General features: G+C 42.6%; 1 protein-coding gene across 1 annotated transcript in view; it reads right to left on the reverse strand.

Moving 5' to 3' along the window:
- The window catches only part of DNAH11 (dynein axonemal heavy chain 11), a 281,936-nt gene that overhangs the window by 99,904 nt on the left and 159,035 nt on the right, over positions 1–22,997 (reverse strand). Inside the window, 9 exon segments of the mRNA XM_081800433.1 lie at positions 7,282–7,424; positions 7,860–7,983; positions 9,159–9,321; positions 12,577–12,770; positions 13,042–13,203; positions 14,937–15,176; positions 16,462–16,564; positions 17,230–17,395; positions 20,272–20,472. Of these exon segments, the coding sequence (XP_081656559.1) occupies positions 7,282–7,424; positions 7,860–7,983; positions 9,159–9,321; positions 12,577–12,770; positions 13,042–13,203; positions 14,937–15,176; positions 16,462–16,564; positions 17,230–17,395; positions 20,272–20,472 (1,496 nt within the window).

Genomic DNA, 22,997 nt, shown 5'->3' on the forward strand with positions numbered 1-22,997 from the left:
AGAGGGAGAAAGAAGAACAAAAACCAGAAGAATAAGGAGAGCTCAGCTGGGGCCTGAGGAAAAATATTATGGAAACAAGAAATATTTGAAAAGCATCCAGAAGATTTAAGGGAAGGTAATTCCACTGAGGTATCTAAGAACCTAAAAAAGAAAACTTGCTTCACACTCTCAAAAGGCTAGAAGGAATGTTGTAAAAACCCCATAATAATAAAACAGTCCAAGATTAAAAAAAAAAGGTAAGAGGATTTATGGAAGGACATAGATGATAAAATACAACACCTCTTCCCAAAAATATTAAAAATATCTTAAGCCTATATTTAACCCAATATAATGATAGAAAGCTTAATGATGGAAAGCTAAAGGCATTCCCATTAAAATAAGACAAAGATACTACTATCATCAATTTTTTAAAAGTTTTAAATGGTATGCAAAAATTATGGTTATTATAATACACAGAAAAAGGTAATTATTAAAAAGGAAGAGTAAAAATTCAAAGGTTACGTAACTACCTACTCAGCAAACTCTAAAGTACAAAATGAAAAACTTACTGGAGCGTTCAGTGGACTGGCTGGTAAAACAAACAAACAAACAAACAGGCATCTATCCATCCATCCCTCCCTCCATCATGATCTTATATGCCCATCATGATCTGTGGGAAAATTTGGCAAGAGCAAAAAATAATTTTATAAAATATCGAGAAAGAACTTAAGAAATGTGGAAAACATATGAAGATAGCTAGCTGCTTTACTGAAGGTCAGTGAAGACATTTTGACCAAATGACAAGATATGCCACATTCCTGGAGAAGATCATCTCTTATAAAGGTATTTATTCCTCTCACGTTCATTAACAAATTTTGGGCAGTTCTCGTAAATTCCCAAAAAGATGAGTGGAGCTTGACAAAGTGATTCTAAAGCTCTTATGCAATAAAAAAGGCTAAGGACATCAAAGGACATTTGTAAAAAGAGAATATTCACAATTCACGCTGTTGAGGAACAGAAGTTATAAGTTATTAATAAAGCAGTACGGAAACATTTGATACTGTAGATGTATCCATCACCCTCCATTTAGTCTCTACATTCTCACAGGATTTAAAAAAAATTTTTTTATTGTGAGAGAGAGTGGGAGAGAGCCTGTGTGCGAGCCCGAGCAGAGGGGTCCAGCAGACAGAGAGGGAGGGAGAATCTCAAGCACGCTCCACGCTCAGCTTGGAGCCCAACATGGGGCTCGATCTCACGACCCTGAGATCATGACCTGAGCCAAAATCAAGATGCTTAACCTACTGAGCCACGCAGGTGCCCCTCACAGGATTTTTTTAAGTGTTAAGCTGATTCCATAGTTCATCTAGTAAAGGTACAAATAGCTCAGTAAATGTAGAAAAGGAAGAAGGTATTATTCTACTAGATTCCAGAATATACTACAAAGCTAATAAGCAAAGCAGTGTGGTATTGATGCAGGCTGAGATGAACAGAGTTCTAGAACATAAGAGTAAAAACTAGAATACCATGTATTTAGACATTTAGTTTATGATTATGAGACAGGGAGCATTTGAAATCAGTGGTGAAATATTATATAATAAATGGTGTTTGGAGAATCCAGGGGTGGGGAGAGTAGAAAAGCCACCTTGTAGTATATACACAACAATCCAGAGCTAACCGTTCAGAGTATTTTACGTTAATTTAAATAGAATTCAGAATAATATTTTCATAACCATGAAGTATGGAAATGCTTCCTAAAGAAAGCTTTAACACATAAAATCCATGTAAGAAAAATTAGGTATGTTTTGGTAATATAAAAGAGAAGTCATTGTAAACAAAGTTAGGATTGTGATGAACTTTGACAAACAATGGCAACATGTAAAATGGACAAGAACATTATAGATACAGGAATATTATCCAGATATAGAAAGAGTTTCTATAAATCAAAGAAAACAGTAACAAACCAGTAGGAAATGTGGTAAAGGGTTTATATGAATAAAGGTGTTCTACAAGTAGAGAACTTGAATAAAGTACATGTGAGTGAAATATTTCACTCCATACACCAAATTCTTGGAATCATTTCATTTTTTTTTTTTCCTGTGGGAGGCTTCTAGTAAAAAAGGCAAAGAGGAATATGAAGAAAATTGTGACAGATGTGGAAAAACCCTTCAGTTTGGAATATGCGCTTTGCATGCATTTATGTACATACAGAAAACTAGAAGGAGATATACCAATGTTTTCAGTAGTTACCTCCAGGCAATATAATTAAAGCCCAATTTTTTTTCTTTCATATGGCTCTGTATTTTTTAATTCTCTACAATGAACACATGGATCTTATATCATCAGAAAGGATGCTTTTATTCTCTAAAAATACAGAATCACGAGTATGTATGTACATATACATACATGCGCACGCACGCACACACACACACACATCCCTCAATAGACAGATACATAACAAGACAGATGAGTATCTAAAGTCTTGGGAAACAATCACAGGCTGCTATATTCATTAAGTGTTCCTTTCCCTATGGCATCAGATGGCCAAGAAGGAAGGCAAGAAAGAAAAGTTCTTGGGTTAACTAAAATCAACAGGAGAGAAGATGAAAGTACTCCGTTCTAGTTGCAAAGTGAGTATTACGTAGGAAAAGATGCACGTGTGCAAACGTGAAGGAGAGAAGGCATTTGGCATTTATTCATTGGTTTATTTCAGGCAATCCAACGGCTCGCATCTGATCATCATTAATGGGAACTGCCCTGTGAGATTCGGAGGTCACATTTTGCATGCCAACAGGTTCTTACTGCCCTGGCATTCCAAATGGGAACTGGCTTTGGGTGGTGAGCATGGGTAATGGGGTGGTAACTTCACATCATTGAGCTCGATCTGCCAGGTGTGCTCGCCAACCCTGTAACACATTTAGCTTCCCATGTTGCCCAGCTAGGAACATATGCAAGAGAAGGATCCGCTCATCGGGAATTCGGAGTCGTTAGTACACAATGGTGAATATCACAGCATATGAAACTAACACAGAGCAAGCCAGAATTCTTTAAAAATCTAAAGATGCCAGGGTAGTATTTATGTATTGAAGAGAAAGATGTTGCCATTTTCTAGCTAAAGGGTGACCCACTTTCATGCCATGTTATTTCTCCCTCAGGGTAAGATGCTGATCACTACGCCTTCTCATGATGCAGCAACCTGAGTGACAAGGCCAAGAAGGTTTGGGAGTGTTTGAGGGAAATATCCTATTCCCCCTTAGCAGGAAATAAACCAAAACAATACAAAGCCCCAAAAAACCCTCCTACTCATTTTAGTAGAAAAGAGATTATTCAATCAGAAATCCTGTGACAAGGTGGGGAAAATGATCCATACTGAACTCCAAAATAAATTCTAGCTTGTACTGAGGTAAATGCTGAAAAGGGGTCTCGGAAAAGAGAGGAACATAAAACTGGTCCCAGCTTTGGGAAGGCTTCCTGAAGTGGAGTCAAAGGAAACAGGTGAAGGGAAAGACTGATAGATTTATTTTTTACTGTTTAAAGATTTATCTGAGAGAGAGAGAGAGAAAGAGAGAGAGAAGGAGAAAGAGAGAAAGAACGTGAGCAGGGGGAGGGGCAGAGGGAGAGAATGTCAGACTCTCCGCTCTGCACAGAGCTCCATCCCAGAACCCTGAAAGCCAAAACCAAGAGTTGGACGCTTAACCGACTGAGCCACCCAGGCGCCCAAGACTGGTGGATTTAAAACAGTATAAAATGTAAAACTTCTGTACATCCATCTGTACTGCATGAATATTAGTAAGTTCAAGGAGCAAAACCATATAATTATCTCAACAGACACTGAAAAGGAATTTAATAGAAACTTCCTTGACAAGATAGAGCCAACGTAAGACCTAGAGAAAAGCTGATAAATAGAATATTAAAAAAGACAAAATATTACCTGCATGCTATGTGATAGCAACCCACTAATAGAAACTACCAGAGAGGCTGGTTATAAACAGAGTGGGTTATAAAATTAAAAATCAATAGCTCTCTATATACAAACAATATACCATCAGAAAACCTTATGAAAGAAATAGTCCTTCTATAAAAACTTTATATAATAAAGATTAAATTCTCCCAAATATAAAATAAGCCATCAGCACAATTTCAATCAAAATTAAAATGGAATGTATTTAGAATTTGAAAAAATGATTGATATTTTTCTAGATGTGTAGGCATGTGAGAACAAAGAAAAACTAGACAAGAGCAGTGAGATACTTGATATAAAAATGTGTAACAAAACCGTAATAGTTTATACAGTACAAGGCTGGGATCAGTAGCACAGAGACTTTTTTTTTTTTTTTAAAGATTTTTTATTTATTTATTTGAGAGAGAGAGAATGAGAGACAGAGAGCATGAGAGGGAGGAGGGTCAGAGGGAGAAGCAGACTCCCCGCTGAGCAGGGAGCCCGATGCGGGACTCGATCCCGGGACTCCAGGATCATGACCTGAGCCGAAGGCAGTCGCCTAACCAACTGAGCCACCCAGGCGCCCAGTAGCACAGAGACTTACCAAGAAAAGAAAATAGAGGATCTAGAAACAGACCCAATATGACATATAATAGATGTATTACTCTAAATCAGTAAGGAAGGAATACATGGTTTTAAGATAAAAAGATACCGTTTTGGGAAAAAAAAATAACTTGAAACCTCTCAGCTCACTCTCTGCCATGTATGATAATATATTCCAGATGTAGTCAAGTTTTAAACACAAAACATAAAGATACTGGAATGATGGATTCTGTTGCTATTCCAAAATCCATTTCTAATTTTATTCATAAAGGCCATGTGACAAGATAAAAAATTCACTTCCTTCGACTCCCTGGTAGGTGGAGGTGGCAGGTGATACACACGGCCTCCAAGACGTCAGCTTAGGGTCTTGGGGGAAGCCTTGGTTTCCTACCCACAGCGCCCCGAGGTTGCCTGCCCCCTCCTTCCTGTGAATGCACACCCCACCGCCCTCGTGTGGTGCTCACGAGGCAGGAGGCACCAGGAAGAGCGCTGGCAGGAGGGAAAGACGAGAAAGCATGGGTCTTTCAGTTTTTTCGATATTTTCTTATTTACTGCCCAGTTGAGTTCTAAATGCTTCTAGCTACTGAGTTTTATCATCTTGGAGAGAAAAACTATGCTATGAATTCATAAGCACCTCCAAATCTAAAAAGAAAATACTTCTTCAAGTTATAAACAAATACGTACTGTATGTACATTTAAAAGACAAATGATATTCGGAAAAATAGACGCAACACATTATGCAAGACGAACTGCTTGGTATACAGAGAACTCTGATAAAAAAAAGTCACGTGCAAGTCAGTGGAAAAGCAGGCCCTTTGGAGCTGAGCCTCCCAAGTTCCTCAGCGTCCTGCCTGGGGTCCTACGCTCGCAAGCCCACCCTGATTCAACAAGAGAGGACTGAGACCCTCCCTGTGAGTAAGAAAAACGGCAAAGAACTGGCAGGTGTATTTTAAGCTGCAACTATTGGACTCAGCAATACCCCTTCTAGGAATTTATCCCACGGAAGCAAGCAAAGGTGTGTATAAAAGACATATGTAAAGGGCACTTCAGCCTTTTTTTTTTTTTTTTCCCCCAGAGAGACAGAGTGTGTGAGAACGAGCAGGTGGGGAGGGGCAGAGGGAGAGAGAGAGAATCTCAAGCAGGCTCCACCCCCAGCACAGGGTCCACATGGGGCTTAACCTCACAGCTCTGAGGTCATGACCTGAGCTGGAATCAAGAGTTGATGCTTAACCGATTAAGCCACCCAGGCAGCCTTGCATTATTTTAAACAATGGTTGTCAAAATTTCAGCGTGCCTCAGCATTACCTGGAGAGCTTATTACAACATATATTGTGCATCCTGTGCAGTGTTTCTGATTCCAGAGGTCTGGGCTGGGACTGGGGGAGAACCCATATTTTTAAAACGTTTCTAGGTGATGCGGATTCTGTTGCTCTGAGGAACAGACCTCGATAGTCAGTGATTTATAACATTACCATCTCATATTCTATTATTCAACTTGTTTTTCCATTTCATAAAGAAAATGTGATCCAAATGTATTGCCACGGAACAGGGAGAAATCTCTGGCTTTGTTGCGTACGACCTGGCAAAAATATTCTTAGTAACATTTTGATGGGGACAAAACTCTTTGGGCCACTGAACCGTAAATCCTGATTTAACATCAGCCCAGAATTGCTCAGTAAGATTAATGTGGAATTTAACAGAGTAGGGCGGACGAGCAGCTTACAAACACTCCACACCTCCAAGGAGAGGTATATTCCTGGCTAATGCACTGCCCCCATCCCCCTTCCCTGGGGGTTCAGGCTCTTTTGCTGCCTGGGCCCTGTTACCAGCTTGACGGACCAGGGATACGAGAAGTAGCAGCCAAGTGGAAACTTGTCTAGGTTACTAACCATTTCTACACCAGGAAGCCGGATTTTGCCTTAAATTGAGCTTCCTGCCATGAGTCCGGAGGCATTTCTTACAGTACTTGCTCTTCACTGCGGCTAGTATTTGGTTACATTATATCTCTAGGAGCCACAATGAAGCAGAGTCATCTGCAGGGAAAAACTCCCGGGGGAGCCTCAGGGCATCTGGTTAATACACCTAAATTGCTTGCCTTGAAGTTCTGACATTCAAACCTCAGTTCTGTAATTCAAACCTTGCCAACCCTCCCTTCGTCATTTTCAGCCCCCTACCTCATCCTAATTTACTTCCCTGCCTGATCCACCTCCTTCTCCCAAAAGGAAGCCTGTGTTCCAGTCGTCCAGAGCCACCTTGGGTTTCTCTGAAGGTGTCCTGTCCAGTCCAACCTTCCTCTTACATAAATGCTATTTCCTCTCCCTGAAGGCTCCTCCCCACTCACTGCTTCTCCATGGATTCCAACCCACGCCCGACCCACGGCACAGCGCTTCCTCTAGCAGAGCCCAGTGCAGCGAAGGATGCTGCTCTCATCTGTAACCCACGGCACTACGCACATCAGTCCTGTACTATCATTACTTGTGAGGGTCCTTCTCTCCTGGAGCAGCGTCAGCCCCTCCAGGACAGAGACCACGTCCAGTTCAATCGAGCACCGCACTGTCTGCTCAGCGCCATGTTCTGTAGATGCTCAGCATCACGGGCAACTTCAGGAAGGTTTACTCCAAACGTGGGCACACGTAAAAATGCAAATGTCCTTTCAAAACGAATGGCTGCAATTCAAACTCATAGTACGAATCCTGACAGAACCGTGTCATAGTTCCAAGAGCAGGTTTTAAATATTATGCAAGTAAACAAGGGTTACTTACTTTGAGCTGTAGCTGAACCCTGGCCAGAAAGAATTTCCAACAATTTTCTCTGGAGTCCGCCATGCCTAGACCACGAACTTCATTACGAATTCCAGAAATTATGTTGTCTACATCTTCATCACTGAACAGATCCGGGATTTCTCCTGCCCTCAAAGGAATGAGAAGAATTACTGAAAGACAGTCACAATTTAAATTTTAGATAGGGCTTTTTAGTGCTTGCAATGCTCCATCATACAAAGTTCAGTTTAAAGGATGAAGAGTTTGAAATCAAAACTGTCTTTTTTTTTTTTTTTTGCATTTACAAGACACGCCACACACTGAGGACAAGCTCTGACAGACACACCCACTAAGCTCGTATGTGTAGGAATAACATTTACTTCACTGAAGGCTTCTCCAAGGCACTTCACATCCGTAAGCAGACTAAGAAAGTGATACACCTCAAATTAGTTAGGTTTATAGGTTTCTCCCCAAAGACTGCCCCAGCAAACATCTCAAAGACAAATTATCTCTCTTTAAAGTTCACTGCAACTACAGATAATTTGGGGAAAATCTTTCAAGGAATGTGTTGGTTTAATCACCTGATGCCAGCAAGTCATTAATCAGCACGAGAAAGCTCTCATCTAGAACCTGGGCATCTGTCAGCAGGAACACAGTGGGCATGTTCTTGGCTCCAGTTCTGATGTACAAATTGGCAAGATCTACCTGTAAGGAAAGGAGGCCATCATTCATGCACTGTTAAAATGCTGATGTGACGTGGGGAGTATGTGTGTGAGGGCTGGGAAGAACTCAGTAACTATAATTTGAGAGCTTTCCCCATTCACACCTTCTTGTCTCTCAGTGATCCTGCATGGGGGCAAACAGCATGACATCACCTCCTTTCCTGGCATTTAATGATGAGCGCCATGTTCCTGGCTTAATGCACCATAGGGATGACAACTGGTGGCTGGTGGACACCTCCCTCCGAATAGACTGAAAATGAATTTGGTGATGCCCTTGCCAAGCAATGCAGCAAAAGGAAGATTCCGCTCATTTCCACAACTATTTCATTGAAAACAGTTTTTGTTTGGTTATTTATTTAGCTTTGTTTAATAATTTTGAAAGCATGGGATTTGTTTTCTTTTTTGGGTTGAAAATGGCCGCATTACACCCACATTTCACTTGCCACAAACTCTGAATATTATTTTTAAGTACTGTTGTGATGAAAAAGCCAACTTTTAAAAGCACACGGGGGTTTCTTGAATGTATTCTCACCACATTTTATTTTCATGTTTCACCCAAAGTGGGCTTGTAAAGGCAGTATCTTTTTCTTCCCGTCCAACATACAGGAGTACTAACGGTGTTGAACAGCAGGTGTGGTCAGTACAAAGGAAAAGCCATGTTTGTTGTAAGCAAGCATGTAAACTATTTTTCAAAAGATTTATTCATTCGAGAGAGAGAGAGAGCGCACACAGGGAGGTGGGGCAGAGGGAGGAGAGAGAAACCCAAGCAGACTCCACGCTGAGCACAGAGCCCAATGTGGGGCTCGATCCCACAACCCTGAGATCATAGCCTGAGCTGAAACCAAGAGTCAGATGCCCAACTGACTGCACCACCTAGGTGCCCCCTGTTGTAAGCAAGTATTTAATAAAATATTTTCTGAGTTGGGTCTACAGGCTTATAGGTTTACATACCTATAAACACTTACAAATTTTATGATTACTCAATTTACCATGAAGGGAAAACAGACAAATATAACTAAATCCCCAAAAAGTCTTCCCCCTCTTGGTTGGGGAAGCCTTGGCCAAATCTGGGAGTCAGAGCTGATGTGGGCACGCTACCAGCTCAGGCTTTATCTGCCAGGCAGGAGGGCAGACGGGCTGCCTCCCACTCTTACTCACCCGAAGTTCTTGGATTCCGAAGCCTTCAGTCAGAGTGATCTGGAAGACCTCAAGGCTGCAGATGTAAGCTGCCAGCCGGGACAGACTCTGCTTGCCGCTGCCGCCCACGCCAATCAAGAGTGCGTGACCCTGAGGGGTCCGAAGGATGCGGCTGATGCGACACCTGCTCAGAGACAGCACACCATGGCAGAAGACTGCAGGGCCTAGGAACTGTGTCTGTTTCATTTTTTAGAAAAGTGTCTAGACACGAAATCTGAATTTTTATTTTACACCTTTAGCCTTTGTTCATCTGCTTCCCCATCAAAAAAAGAGGCCCCTCACACTGGATGCCCAACCAAGTGTCCCTGTGGAGATCACATCCGGGACTCTCACTGCTTCCTTACTGTCCATATACAAGGCCTTTCTGCAAGGCTTCAAGTTTTTTTGACTAGCAAGAAAGACCCCAATTTTACACCAGCAGCCATGTGCACCAAACATCAAAGGGAGAATGACTTCATGCCAGAAACTTGTGCTGTAGAATTATTTTGGACAGACTGGATTTGTTTAGGCCAACAAACATCTCAATGTGATTTACTTCATGCAGATTCAACACTTGCCTCTAGGATTCTTACTTCCTTTGCAACAAAGCTTTGTCTGTCCTCGAGCACTCTAGAAAATTTATGAAACTTTTCAGGAGATTTACTGAAACCTTCAGAATCCAGCAAGGCCAACTAATCCCTTGTTCTATATTGTGGAAGAGATTCTGAATGATTGAGCTACTGATATTATTGCTACATTTTACAGTTCGGAATAAGTTGGCCTTATCATCTTGAATGAAGAAATAGGTCATAATTATGTTATAAATACTGAGAAAAGAAAGAAACTGAAATATAAGGATACGGATACCCAAATGCAACAAATGAGACACCATCATGTTAGTTCTAGGTTGCTTTTCTCAAATGAATGTAAGCTTCCGGCCTTGACTGATGCACCTAGATGATTTTTTACCAAAGCACTTCGTGAAAAAGCAAGGCTGCGGTCACTTATACCAGGCCAAGCACATATCAGCTGCAAACCGTCAACAACTAAAGAGACGGGTCATCGTAAGAGGCTCAGGCAGGTCCATGAGGTTGACTTCACATGACCATACAACAAAACCACCTTGGGAAAGCCATGAAATTACTCTGAGGCAAATGAAACCCCAAGTTACAAAGCTGAAGTTTTCCTTTTGTTTAAATGTATGCTTTGAGGTTTGGACCTCACAGATTCTCGAAGCAATAAAGTTCCTTCCTAGGAGGCCTTGAGGACGCGTTCTGAGATCATCTCTAACCCTGAGTAAATCAGCTGTGAGCTCACAATCCCGTATCAAAGCAACAGCCTTCCTCTTGAAAGCCACCGAGAAGCCCCCGATGAATGATCGGGGAGAAGACTCTCGCCCTCGGTGGCAATGGGCCGTCTCTCTCACCTGCCCCATGATTCCCATTCACAGTCAGTGTCCTAAGCCAAGCAGGAACTGCGACACTAATACTTCAATTAGCAGCGCAGTCATAGACTTTACCTACCACCAGTGTGTGCCATCAGAGGACGGAAGCTGCAAAGGGACCGATGAATCAATCAATACTTCACATGCTTATAATAACTCCTGATGGGGAGGTCTGCCAAGTTTCTCTTCGCCGCTCATGAAAACTGAAACCTGCCTTTTTGGGGTGTCTCTTTGAATTTCCTTCTTCCCATACTTCCTTCTTTCTTGACTCATTTTTAACCATGACTTCCTTATTTTAATCTTTGCCCAAATATCCCTTGTTGGAAAGGCCAGCGTTACTTACTGAATGGCAACCCCCCAATTCATATATGAAAGTCCTAACCCCTACTACCTCTGAATAAAAGCTTATCGGGAAATAGGGTCGCTGAGGAAGTAATTGGTTAAGACAAGACAGTATCATTCTGCAGTAAGGTGGGCCCCTTATCCACGATAACCGGTGTCCTTCTAAAACAGAGAAATTTGGACGCAGGCACACAGAGTGGGAGAAGGCCATGTGAGGGCTGGAGGTAAGCCGCCACAAGCCAAGGAGCGACCAGAAGCTCGCAGAGAATTCTGGAACAGATCCTTCCCAGCATCTGCAGAGGGAGCATGGCTCTCTGTCACGTCTCTTTCAGATTTCTTGCCTCCACTGTGCGACCATAAGTACCTGTTTTTCTAAACCACCCGTACGCGGTATTTCAGTACAACGCTAGCAAACTAACAGAGCCAGTGACAACTCATGGTGATGAGGGGAGCAGTGTCGGACATGACAGTGCTCCCAACTGCCCGCACAGGGGCAGCAAGGGCCGGCTGCTTGGACTCTTCCACAAATGACGTCATTCCCATGCTAAAATCTGTTGAAAAACTTCTCACTGCACTTAGAGTAAAACGGAAACTCCTTCCTCTGGTTATAGGGAAATACCCTGTGTCAGTAAGACCCGTTCGGGCGTCTCCATACTTGTCGAATATTGCTCTCTCCACTTTTTCTCCATTCTGCAGCCATGACGACCCCTTTTCTGTTTTTGAACATTCAGCCTTGGGGCCCCATGAAATATGCCCCTGCCTAGAATGTTCTTCCTCCAGGTCTTTCCAGGCTTCGCTCCTGCTTACCATTTGATCTTACCTTAAATGTCACCTCCTCATAGAGATGCCCAGGCCTTTTATGGGAATGCACATATTTATTTCTCGGAATCGATCTATTTCTCAGCATGACACATCACTTCCTGCCACCTTGCTTGCTTATGTCTTTATAAAAGTTCATCAGCATCACTAAAATGTGAGCTCAACTAGAATAAGGACTAGACTATCTTGTTTGCTGCTGTATCCTCAGTACCTAGAACAATGTCTGATGGCAAAGGAGCGATGGATGGTTGCATTATCTGTGCACTGCACAAGGCACCCAGTCTAGGAGGTGAGCCAGAGCCTTGTCAGCCAAGCTCTACATCAGGACAGCGGCATCTGTCTAATTATCTGCCAAGAAAACATGCCCCCTTCCTTCACTAATTTGTACCAGAAGTAAATCGGCTGCCACTGTTCCCGTTTAGCACTCAGTAGGCACTCAGTAAACATGTTTCATCAATGACCAGCAATTTCCATTCATCTTGTTTCTGTCAGTTAGGAACCTTACGGCTTTGAATGAGTCCCACGCTTTTCTCTTTCTCAATCTTCTTACCTATCAGGGCTACAGTGAAATAAAATGAAATTATGGCTGTGACGATGCTTCAGAAAGTAGTGTACTGGCCTCAGACATGATTAAGATTAGGATGTAACTTAGACACTTGCAGTTTTATACTGTATGGCAAACAAGAGACAGGAGCTGCTAGCTTGGAGTACTGAGCATGCTGCACAGAAGCACGATGACTGTGGAGACCTCGCCATTTTTACTCTGAGAGAAAGCATCGTGACTTGTCAACTCACACATGCTGCATGGCGTCTTCAAATAAGACCAGGTGCATGGCAGCATTCAGTTCATTGTAGTTGGCTAAGGCTTCCGTGAGGACGGTCTTCAGCACCTCCCAGTCCCTCACCGGCAGGTAGCACGGATCTTGGCCGCCGTGAGCAAAGTGGCAATAGATGAGGGGCTTTTGAAACAGCACGTGACTGTCTACACCCTGCAGGAGGAGGGAGAGAACAATCTGCTCATGTCAGCCATCCAGAATGAGCCATCTGGAAGCACAGTGGCCCACCAAAGGCAGAACCTGCAGGTCAGTCTGTGAGTCGCTGGGCAGAATGTTCCCCAGGACAGACCCGAGTATATTCTGGAATCATGGCTGTTCCAGCAAGGTAAGCATGTGCCCAATTTGTTCACATCCTTGGCTGACTCTGCCCCAACACTGATTAGTGCCAGAGCAAAGAGTGACCTTGGACATCCCACACACTTACTTCAAAATATTTACAGGCAGTTTCCAGCATTTTTTTCTGAAACAAATCACAATCCTTTGGGTCTACCAGTTTGTCTCCATAAACACGAGAAGACTCGTGAAGCCACAGGCGGATTAAATCATTTGGACATTTTAAACATTCAGGAGAAGCAAATAAAATGCCCTACAAGGCAAGAACGGGAACAATTAAAAATTCGGAAACTGGTGACATTCTACAATAGTATTTTCCTTTAACATTTTAACTGTATACTAAATTCAGCAATTTATTAAGTTAGAAGAATTACTGTAAGTAGAATTATTATAATAGTAGTTTTACTCTCTGAGAAGTAACATCTTAAAAACCCGAATATCATTATACCCAGTTTCAGAATATAGGTTAAGACTGTATTTCACAAGCCAGCCCAGGAAATAAATAGCTCGTCTGAGGGCTTGTGTTTATGTCTCCCAACAGATGAAGTTTCCCAAAGGACAAAGAGCTAACATGAATGTCACAGGATCAACATTTCTTTTTATCCTAAAATCCTTTGATATCTGTTAATCTAACCCTTCCATTTAGCAGATGAAGAATATGAGACCAAAAGTAAATTGTCTGAAATCACACTTTGTGGGTAGATCTGGAACTAGCCCCAAAACATTTTGACTACCCCCCCTCCCTTCAATACTACCCTTCAGTATCTTGGATTCATAGACCCACTCCTTCGGGAAAGAGTCAGCTGGCTCTGGACCTCGAAGAGACACAGAGAGTTGGAGGCAAGTAGTTACAAAGCTTCAACAACTGTTTGGTGGCATGAGGTGTAGCTGACAGACTGGACATAGCGGTGAGCAAGCCTCTCATCCCGTGTCACCTATGGCTTTCCTTCCTGTTTTTCCCTAAGATTAAAAATCAGCTTTGGTGTCCCCAGGTGGCTCAGTCAGTTAAGCGTCCGACTCTTGATTTCGGCTCAGGTCACGATCTCAGGGCCATGAGATCGAGACCCGTGTCCACCTCTGTGCTCAGTATGCCATCTACTTGAGATTTTTCTCTCACCCTCTCCCTCTGCCCCTCCCCTGCCTCCTCTCTCATGCTCTCTAATAAATAAATAATTTTTTTAAAAATCAGCTTTTAAACAACACTGTATTGAGCACAGTCACTCCAGCAGGTGCTAAAAATACAGCGATGAGAACGAGTGGAAGCTCGGTCTCAGGAATCTGTTGTCTGACACAGTGTTATGGTTATAGGGCATTTGCAGAGTGATTTAGAAAAGAGGGTTATAAAAATATAAAGAAGCAAAAATCACCAAAGATAAAGAAGCCTCCTGAAATTCTCCACTACCCCTCTCACAAAAGAACTTCAGGCCATAAATAACCCTCTAACTGCTTTTTCTGTGGAGGGTAGAGCACACCAGTTGATTTTTTTTTTTTTAAATTCCGGTTTCAATTCCCTCTTTGGAATTTCCTTACAAACCAAATACAGAAACACTGTCCTTTTACCAGGTAAGCCGATAGGTGTCAAGGTCAAGTAAAAATAATCCAATGGTGTAAGAAATTGTGACGTTTCTCTTGATGTATGTTTAAAAATCATATCGTATAAATATGAATAAATAACAAATGATCCTCCTCACTTGGTCCAAAATGAGGCACTCAGATATTTATATGGAATACACAGAACAGGGAGTCAGACTTCTACCCTTGCTTCTGCAGCTAAGTCTCTGCACTTGAGAGAATCCACGAGTCCCATCGGTAAAATGAGAATAAACCTGCCATAGAGACTTTACAGAGAAGTTTATGGTGTAACACCCAAGAATACATACAACAGTACGCAGCATCACCTTGAACTAAGTTCCGTAACTGAACACCATTAATCTTACCAAAATCATTCCTCCACCCAAGATGCATAACCCAGAGCCACCAAGGTACCTGGAAGACGTTTGATAAGTCTCTCAGATTAAAGACGTAGTGGAATTTAACAGCTGTGGGTAAAAAGCTATGTGTCATCATCTGATGGAACGTGATTGTTGCCTGTATCAAAGAGGGGCCAGTCCTGAGAAGTGATGGACCAAAGGCTTGCTGCTGAAAGTGGAAGTTAAGAATTTGGCTATAGATGGTTTGCAGCGTATCCAAGGATGGAAAGTTGAATGCAAACACAGTGAAATGTCTCTGAAAAACAAAACAAAAGAAATGTAAGAGTTACATATAATAGGGATTATAATGGAACCATTAGATTGCAAAAAAAGGCTTTTTTTTTTTTTAACCCTTCCCGTATTCCATGCCCCCTGCCATGTCACTGTGGTACCTTTCTCTCTGACTCTGCGCCTGGCTATAGGACTCGATTGAGCTAACAGAGTGAGGCGGAAATGACACTGTGCCAGTCACTGTCAGAAGCCTCTGTGTTTCCACTTGCTCTCTTAAGGCCCTACCTTTGCCATGGACTGTACAAGCCTATTAACGGATGAAAGACACATGAAACTGAGCCACCCTGTCCCTATCACTTTAGTCAAAGCTACCATAGATTCGCTGATAGAGTCCCCCAGCCGACCCCCAGCTGATTCCAGATAAGGGTTTAACCAACACTTACTGTTGTATACTGTTGTTTTTTGTGTGTTATAGTTGGTGGGGGTTATTGTTAGTAAAAGCTTATATGTACACATAAAACATGCACATTAATATTTTTATCAGCTTTATTCATAATTCCAAGATGTGGAAATAACCAAGGCATCCTTCAATAGGTGAATGGATAAACAAACTGGTACACCAATACAATGAATATTACATAGTGGTTAAAAAAAAAAAAAAAGAGCTATCAAGCCATGAAAAGACATGGCAAAACCTTAAATGTGTATTTAAGCTAAGTCCAAGAAGCCAATCTGAAAAGGCCACATACTGTGGGATTTCAAATGTGTGACATTCTGGAAAAGGTGAAACTATGGAGACAATAAAAGGATCAGCTGGTTGACAGGGATTCAGGAGTGGGGGGATGGATGATTAGGTGGAGCACAGGAGATTTTTAGTACAGTGAAACTATTCTGTATGGTATTTTCATGGTGGATACCTGGCATTATGTATTCGCCAAAATCCACAGAAGACACAACAATGAGCTCTAATGTAAACTTTGGACTTTGGTTAATAATAATGAATTTATATTGGTTCATCAACTGTAATAAATGCAGGACACTAATGCAATATGCTCATAATAGGGTAAAGTGAGGTGGGAGGAGGGTGAGAAGGTATCAAGGGAACTCTTTGCAGTCCTTTCAACTAAAACTGCTGAAACAGTTTGCAAACCTGTACCTGCTCTTAAAAAAATAATTAAAAAAAAAAAAAGCTTCCAACAAAAGTCCAGTAGGAGCCCTAGTTTGTACGAAAAGCTTCAAGAATCACAATCTATAATGTTTGAGGTTTTACTCAGGGCCTATTTGGGCGACAGCAGGACTCCACATCCTACCTGTAGTCGAGGATTGATCGTGGAACTGCCCACCATCAGATTCATGCAGGCGATGTACTGACAGCTGTGGATTTCCTTAAGCATCACCTTCTGTCTATCATACCTGAAAACCAGGAAACAGAACCTTAAGTCCAAAACCTGAAGATGACAACACAACAAAACCCCCAGTTTATGAAGGACTTCCTCACAAACTGTCTCCCTTGATTTTTATAATCTCTCTGTGATGCTGGGCGTGTTAGCCTCAACTCAGAGACACGAAAACTAAAGCTTAGAAAATGGAAGGCTACATAGCTCTTCTGATGCCTGAATCAACATAAGGAACTGAGTCAATAACCTACTGTTCCTGCTTACTGATTCCCACGTGACTATTTCTGGTGAGCAATATCCACAGCAAGGCTGGGGGCTCTCCCTCTAGTTAACGGCAGGGATGGACACACTGCAAGGCCCAGACATTACCCAACAGCTACATCCCACAGAATAAGGTTAGGTGTCTAAGTAATTTAGTGCGAGTTAACATATCTGAGAGTTTAATGCTTCAACTAGACAGTAATATATCTAAGACACTTTTCAATCCAATTCTTCCGAAGATACAAAGGGAACCTACAGCATTTATGATGATGAAAGGGGGATGTAAAACGAAACCTAAAAGTTATCCCAGAAAATGCTCCTCCTCCTCAGAAGAAATTGGGGTAGTTTCATTCTTCGGCATTCATCCATAATAACAATAATTAGATTTCAGTAGAGAAGAAGACACAGAGAATTGCTTACCAGTGTCCGTAATCGATGTGCTGCCGAATCAGAGTGTGGGGCTGCACTGTGCCATAGGGGTCCACTTCGGGCATATTCATGTCGTCGATGAAATAAACTAATTTTTTATTTCCTCCTGGACCATAGATACGACCAGCCTTTTTCTCTAGAGGTTTCTCAAGAATTCCTGAAACAAATGCATCGTTTTGCCCACCAATCAGATAAAATGTCACTTTCTGTCCTTCGTCTTTTTTTTTTCCTCGTTTTTCCTCATCTTCTGTCCATTTCATCCACTCCTAAGTCTTCAAGTATTAACTCTGTGCAGTTCAGTATCAGTGATGACCCTCTGGTCACCTCCTCTGTGTCATGCTTTCCTGCCAGCCTCCCTCCTATTGGCAGCTCACCTCACCTCTCCTTTCCTGGAGAGTCAACATCTGACACACGACATCACACTGGCCAGCAATCCGAGGCAACACTGCTGCTGGTCTGAACGGTTTGCCGCCCGAACACACTCTAACCCACGGCCTGCTCCCTCTGTCCTTCCCTATCACCCCTGCAGGAGAGGTACCTACGCACAACAGAGAGAGTCCCCATACCTCTCTTCTTGGGTCATCCAAGGGCACAAGTGTAAGGGAAGGCTGTACACAGACTCTATCCTGTGCACACATTAACTTACATTTCCTCATGTGCCTCAGTGACTGTGTTGGGAGTAGGAAATCCTGAACCGAGTGTGTGTAAGACATAGTGTCTAATAATTGCTGGCCCTCCGAATAGACTATGAGTAGCTTGAGGACAAGGAACTGCATCGTGTTCATGACTGTATTCCCGATGACAACCACAATAAGCCATTTGTTAAATGAATGAAAGAACAAAGAAGTGTATCAGGAATAAATTAACAAAGCCCTCTTCCAAGCAGTGGCTTGGCACTTCCAAAAGCGTGCTTCCTACCAGCCACTGGTGCCTGGATGTTTGGCCCACACCAAACAAGCCTCTTGCCCACTCACAACCCATCTCTTCCTTTTTCCCTTCTGTGCTCCTCTTTGTGCGATTAACACCCTCTTAGCCAGGTGCCAAGCTTTAGTATTATCTTTCTCTCCTGGTCCCAGATCTGCCTGACTACAGCCTGTAAATGGTACCTCATGTCTCTTCCCTTTCACCACTCTTTCTACCATTTTAGTCAGAGCAACGTTACATTCAGCTGGTACACTACCCAGGGGGACTGGTCTCCCCACCTCAGACATCTCCTCCCAAAGGACAGCCTGCATCCTTGCTCCCCATAAATGGCTCGCCATTTCCTACCAAAGGAAATTCATTCTCTTCAGCTTGCATCTTAGCTCGTTCTACAGTTATAGTGACCATTCCACATTGCCTGGGGCTATCCTGGTTTGTTTGTTTATTTGTTTTCTGAGAGAGAGCACACATGTGAGTTGGAACGGTGGTGGGGTGGCAGTGGGAAGGCAGAGGGGAGAGGAGAATCTCCAACAGGCTCCACACTCAGTGCAGAGCCCAACTAGGGCCTCAATCTCATGACAACAAGATCATGACCTGAGCCAAAACCAAGAGTCAGCTCAGTCAGCCACTGAGCCACCCAGACCCCCTGAACTATCCTGATTTTAATAATAAAAATCTCATGTCCCAGAAATCCCCTCACTCCATGGCAAACCTAACAGTTGGGCCTTCTATCTACAGTCTAGCTCCAACGCACCACTGTAACCTTTTCCCTATGTTCTACCCCATCTCTGTGCTTCAGTCAACTTAGAGATTCAATTAATTGCATGTCTTCTGTAATTTTCTCTTTCCTCTGTTTGCTTACACTCATTTTTCTATCTCAAATCCTATCTTTGCCTGCATTACACCCCATCCTGAAGGTCTGAAACCCAAATCTTTCAAGTACACTGGTCTATTTGTTGTGCTAACAGGCAATGTCTAAATCTTACACCATGCCTGTACCCTTTCAGGAATTAGCAAGATGAACTCATAGTACAGTGAAGTATTTTGTTCGATTATTGAATTGTAGACCTAATCTTCCATTTACAAGTGATAAAGTGATCCCTCCTTCTGTGTTTGTGAATGAAAAACATGCACTGGACACAATGCCTTGGGAAAAATAGATAAATAATATAAATTTGCTAAAGAATTAAATGAAACATCTTCAAGTTGGATTTTTTTAACTGTTCCATTCATGAGGTCAAGAAAGACAAACCTCATTAAGAGATTACAAAAAATCACTCTTGGCTGAGTTAATGATGTCAGTCAGTAAGAAAATTTATTATTAACCTCTACTGATAAAGCTAGGAAAGCAGTAACAACATATACCGATGTGCATGACCATGTGCACACATACACACACACACACACACACACACAGAAACCACAATCAAGGCAACTCAATAGGTTTAATCAACTACTAGATAATAGGGAGTTTCACTGCCCCCACCACCAACATAACCCTGACACTTTCCTGGATAGTGACAGACCTACAAATAGCAGCTCTTTCTACACTATCTCCTTCACTTCCCATGTCTACTTAGCTTGCCCCTCCTAACTCAGAATGCCCCAAATCTGTTTGGTTCTTTTGTTTACACCGATATATTTATTCAAAGGCTAAAATTATTCTTACAATTTTCCTAAGATTTAATTAACAGCTCATGGCCTGGCATTTCATCAATACAGTTTTAATGAAGTTCTCCTAAATCAATCCATTACTTGAAAAGGTAACCAGGACACTCTTCCTTGTGGACACCGTTATGTTGCTAGGGCTCCATAAAATTGACTAAAGGTGGTCAAACTCTGCAGAGGCAAAGCAATGAACACTGCTGATGTCGATTCTTGCTGTTCTGAACAGTAATAAGTGAAATATAGCCACTAGTGATATAAAAAGCCAAAATCACAATACTGAAACAAAGTATATTTTACCCAGATTGGTGGTAAGTAAAAATTCATCTGAGGCCAAAGCAAAATGGTCTAAAGCCTAGAGAAAGTAGTCGTCCCCTCCAGCTACATGCCCCAGCCTTGACAGTTTCTGATGCCTTGTTTCTAAAATATAAGCAGGAGAACACTTACTTTGCAGAGCTGCAGATGTTGTATAGTAGTTGAAAGGCACATGGGACACGAAGTAATCCTCAGAGAGACTTGCCAGTGTATCACCTACAAAGGCTGTCTTTCCCACCCCACCATTTCCTACCAGCATTAGGGGTTGTCCTTTCTCAAGCAGCAACTCTACGAAATATCTGAGACGAGTTGTCTCTGATGTATGAACCACAACTCTCTGTGGGGGGGGGAGGGGGAGAAGGATAGAATGAGAGAAAAGTCAGAAAGAGAGGCATTCCAAAATTTTCTATCTTAAGCAACACAGTCACTTGAGAATTGAGATCCAAAGAATTCTTAACTCAAGTTCACAGTCGGTAGGAGAGATCTTACCTGATTTTCAGTTTTGAATTGTCAGAGTTCAGACATCATAACTTGAGGAGAGCAAATGGGTAGTACCATCAAAATGCAGTAGCATAAGCAATGGATTTATCCTTTCCAACTTAAGTACTAGCCAAAGCCCCTTTCACAGAGTACCTACAATCTGTCCAACCCCGTGTTAGGCATACCAGGGAATCCAATAAAAGTTTAAGAAACCGTCCACCACTCTCTAGGAGCTGACAAAACATTTGAAAAGTCAAGTCACACATAAATCAAAGTTGGGAGCAGTGCCTTGGCTGGGTAAGATTAAGTGGCCAAACGATTAGGGCAGAATTTAGACTAAAGGAGTTCTGCATGGGGAGAGACCCAATGGCAGAAAACAGTGATTTTAAGTGAAATATTCCTAAGTCCAAAGTACTGTCAAACATATTATGCATTGTTTTGTTAAAAAAAAAAAAAAAAACTATAGCAATGCTTCTGCTTTGAAAATTAGTGACTTATTTATATACTTTATTGTTTCACAACAAATTTGAGGTGGCTTAGGGGAATAAAATAAAATGAAGAACAGAGGAGGAGGGGAAAAGATGGCGGAGGAGTAGGGGACCCTATTCTGACCGGTCCCCGGAATTGAGCTGATATCTACCAGACCACTCTGAACACCCATGAAATCAGCCTGAGATGTAAGAAAGTATATCTAGATCTCTACAAACAGAATCTCGCAGGCGGTTGGTTCCCAGGTACGAAGTGGGGAGCTGTGACTCCGCGGGCAGATATTGAAGGGTAAATGGCAGCGGGAGGGTGCCTGGCCATGAGGATCCTACACCACCGGTGAGTGACAGCCTCCTGCACTGGGGACGGGGCACAGACTTGCAGACCGGTAACGGCAGGGAAAGGACTTTAGACGGAAACCAGAGCAGTGGGGCCATGTGTGCGAACTGGGGGTGGCTGGAGGTTTTAGAAGCACAAAGGGCAGAGACATGCTCCGACCTGGAGGCGGACTGGGAGCCATGTGCAGGGGCGCACAACCCAGGACACTGCAGTTTATAGCAGCACAGACACAAATGGATATAGTGTGGCCTGGAGAGCTCACTGAAGAATAGACTGCGATCTCTCCGCTCTGAGGCAGAGAGTTGGAAACGGTCTCTTCTGCTCTCTCAGAAGAGATGTGGAAAGCTGCCAGGGAAAGCCGCCAGAGAACAAAAGCCCCCCAAAACCGGTTTTCACTGAGCCCATCCCCCACCACAGGAGGCAGGGCAACAGGGATGCCTGAGTAACAGTGCGGCAGACCCCTCCCCCAGGAGACAGGGTGGGAGAACAAGAGGCCAGAAATCCTAAGGTCCCTATAAAACAGGTGCGTCTTGCTTGGGTTGTGGTCAATAATTTTGGACTCTGTACATTCCTTCAACCACCCCTCAGCAGAATGACTAGGAGGAGGAACCCCCAAAATAGAAAAGACTCAGAGACTGTGACTACTTCTGCCACAGATTTACAAATGGATACAGATATAACCAAGATGTCGGAGATGGAATTCAGAGTAGCAACTGTGAAGACAATAGCTAGAATGGAGAAATTGATTAATGGCAACATAGAATCCCTAAGGGCCGGATCTGAAAGCTGAATTGGCAGGACTTAAAAATGCTATCAATGAGATCCAATCTAATCTAGATAATCTAACAGCTAGGGTAAGTGATGCAGAAGAACAAATTACTGATCTAGAAGACCAATTAACAGACAAGAAGGAAAAACAGCAGACCAGGGAAAAACAACTCAAAATCCATGAAAATAGAATCAGAGAAATAGGTGACACCATGGAACATTCCAATGTCAGAATTATTGGGATCCCTGACGGGGTGGAGAGCGAGAGAGGACTAGAAGATATGTCTGAGCAAATCGTAGTTGAGAACTTCCCTAATCTGGGGAATGAAACAAACATTCCTGTCCTAGAGGCAGAGAGGACCCCTCCCAAGATCAAGGAAAACAGGCCAACGCCCTGGCATGTAATAGTAAAACTCGTGAATCTCAGAACCAAGGAAACCATCTTAAGGGCAGTTAGGGGGAAGAGATTCCTTACGTACAGAGGGAGGAACATCAGAATAACATCAGACCTATCCACAGAGACCTGGCAAGCCACAAAGGCCTGGCAAGACATATTCAGGGTACTAAACGAGAAGAACATGCAGCCAAGAATACTTTCTCTGGCAAGGCTGTCATTTAGAGTGAATTGAGAGATGCAGAGCTTCCAAGACCTGCAGAAACTGAAAGAATATGTGACCACTAAGCCGGCCCTGCAAGAAATATTAAGGGGGGTTCTATAAAAGGAGAAAGACCCCAAGAGTGATATACAACAGAAATTTATAGGGACAATCTATAAAAACAAGGTC

This window comes from Leptonychotes weddellii, chromosome 12, assembly GCF_054177405.1.
Source record: "Leptonychotes weddellii isolate Sample4059 chromosome 12, ASM5417740v2, whole genome shotgun sequence".
Classification (NCBI taxonomy): Eukaryota; Metazoa; Chordata; class Mammalia; order Carnivora; family Phocidae; genus Leptonychotes; species Leptonychotes weddellii.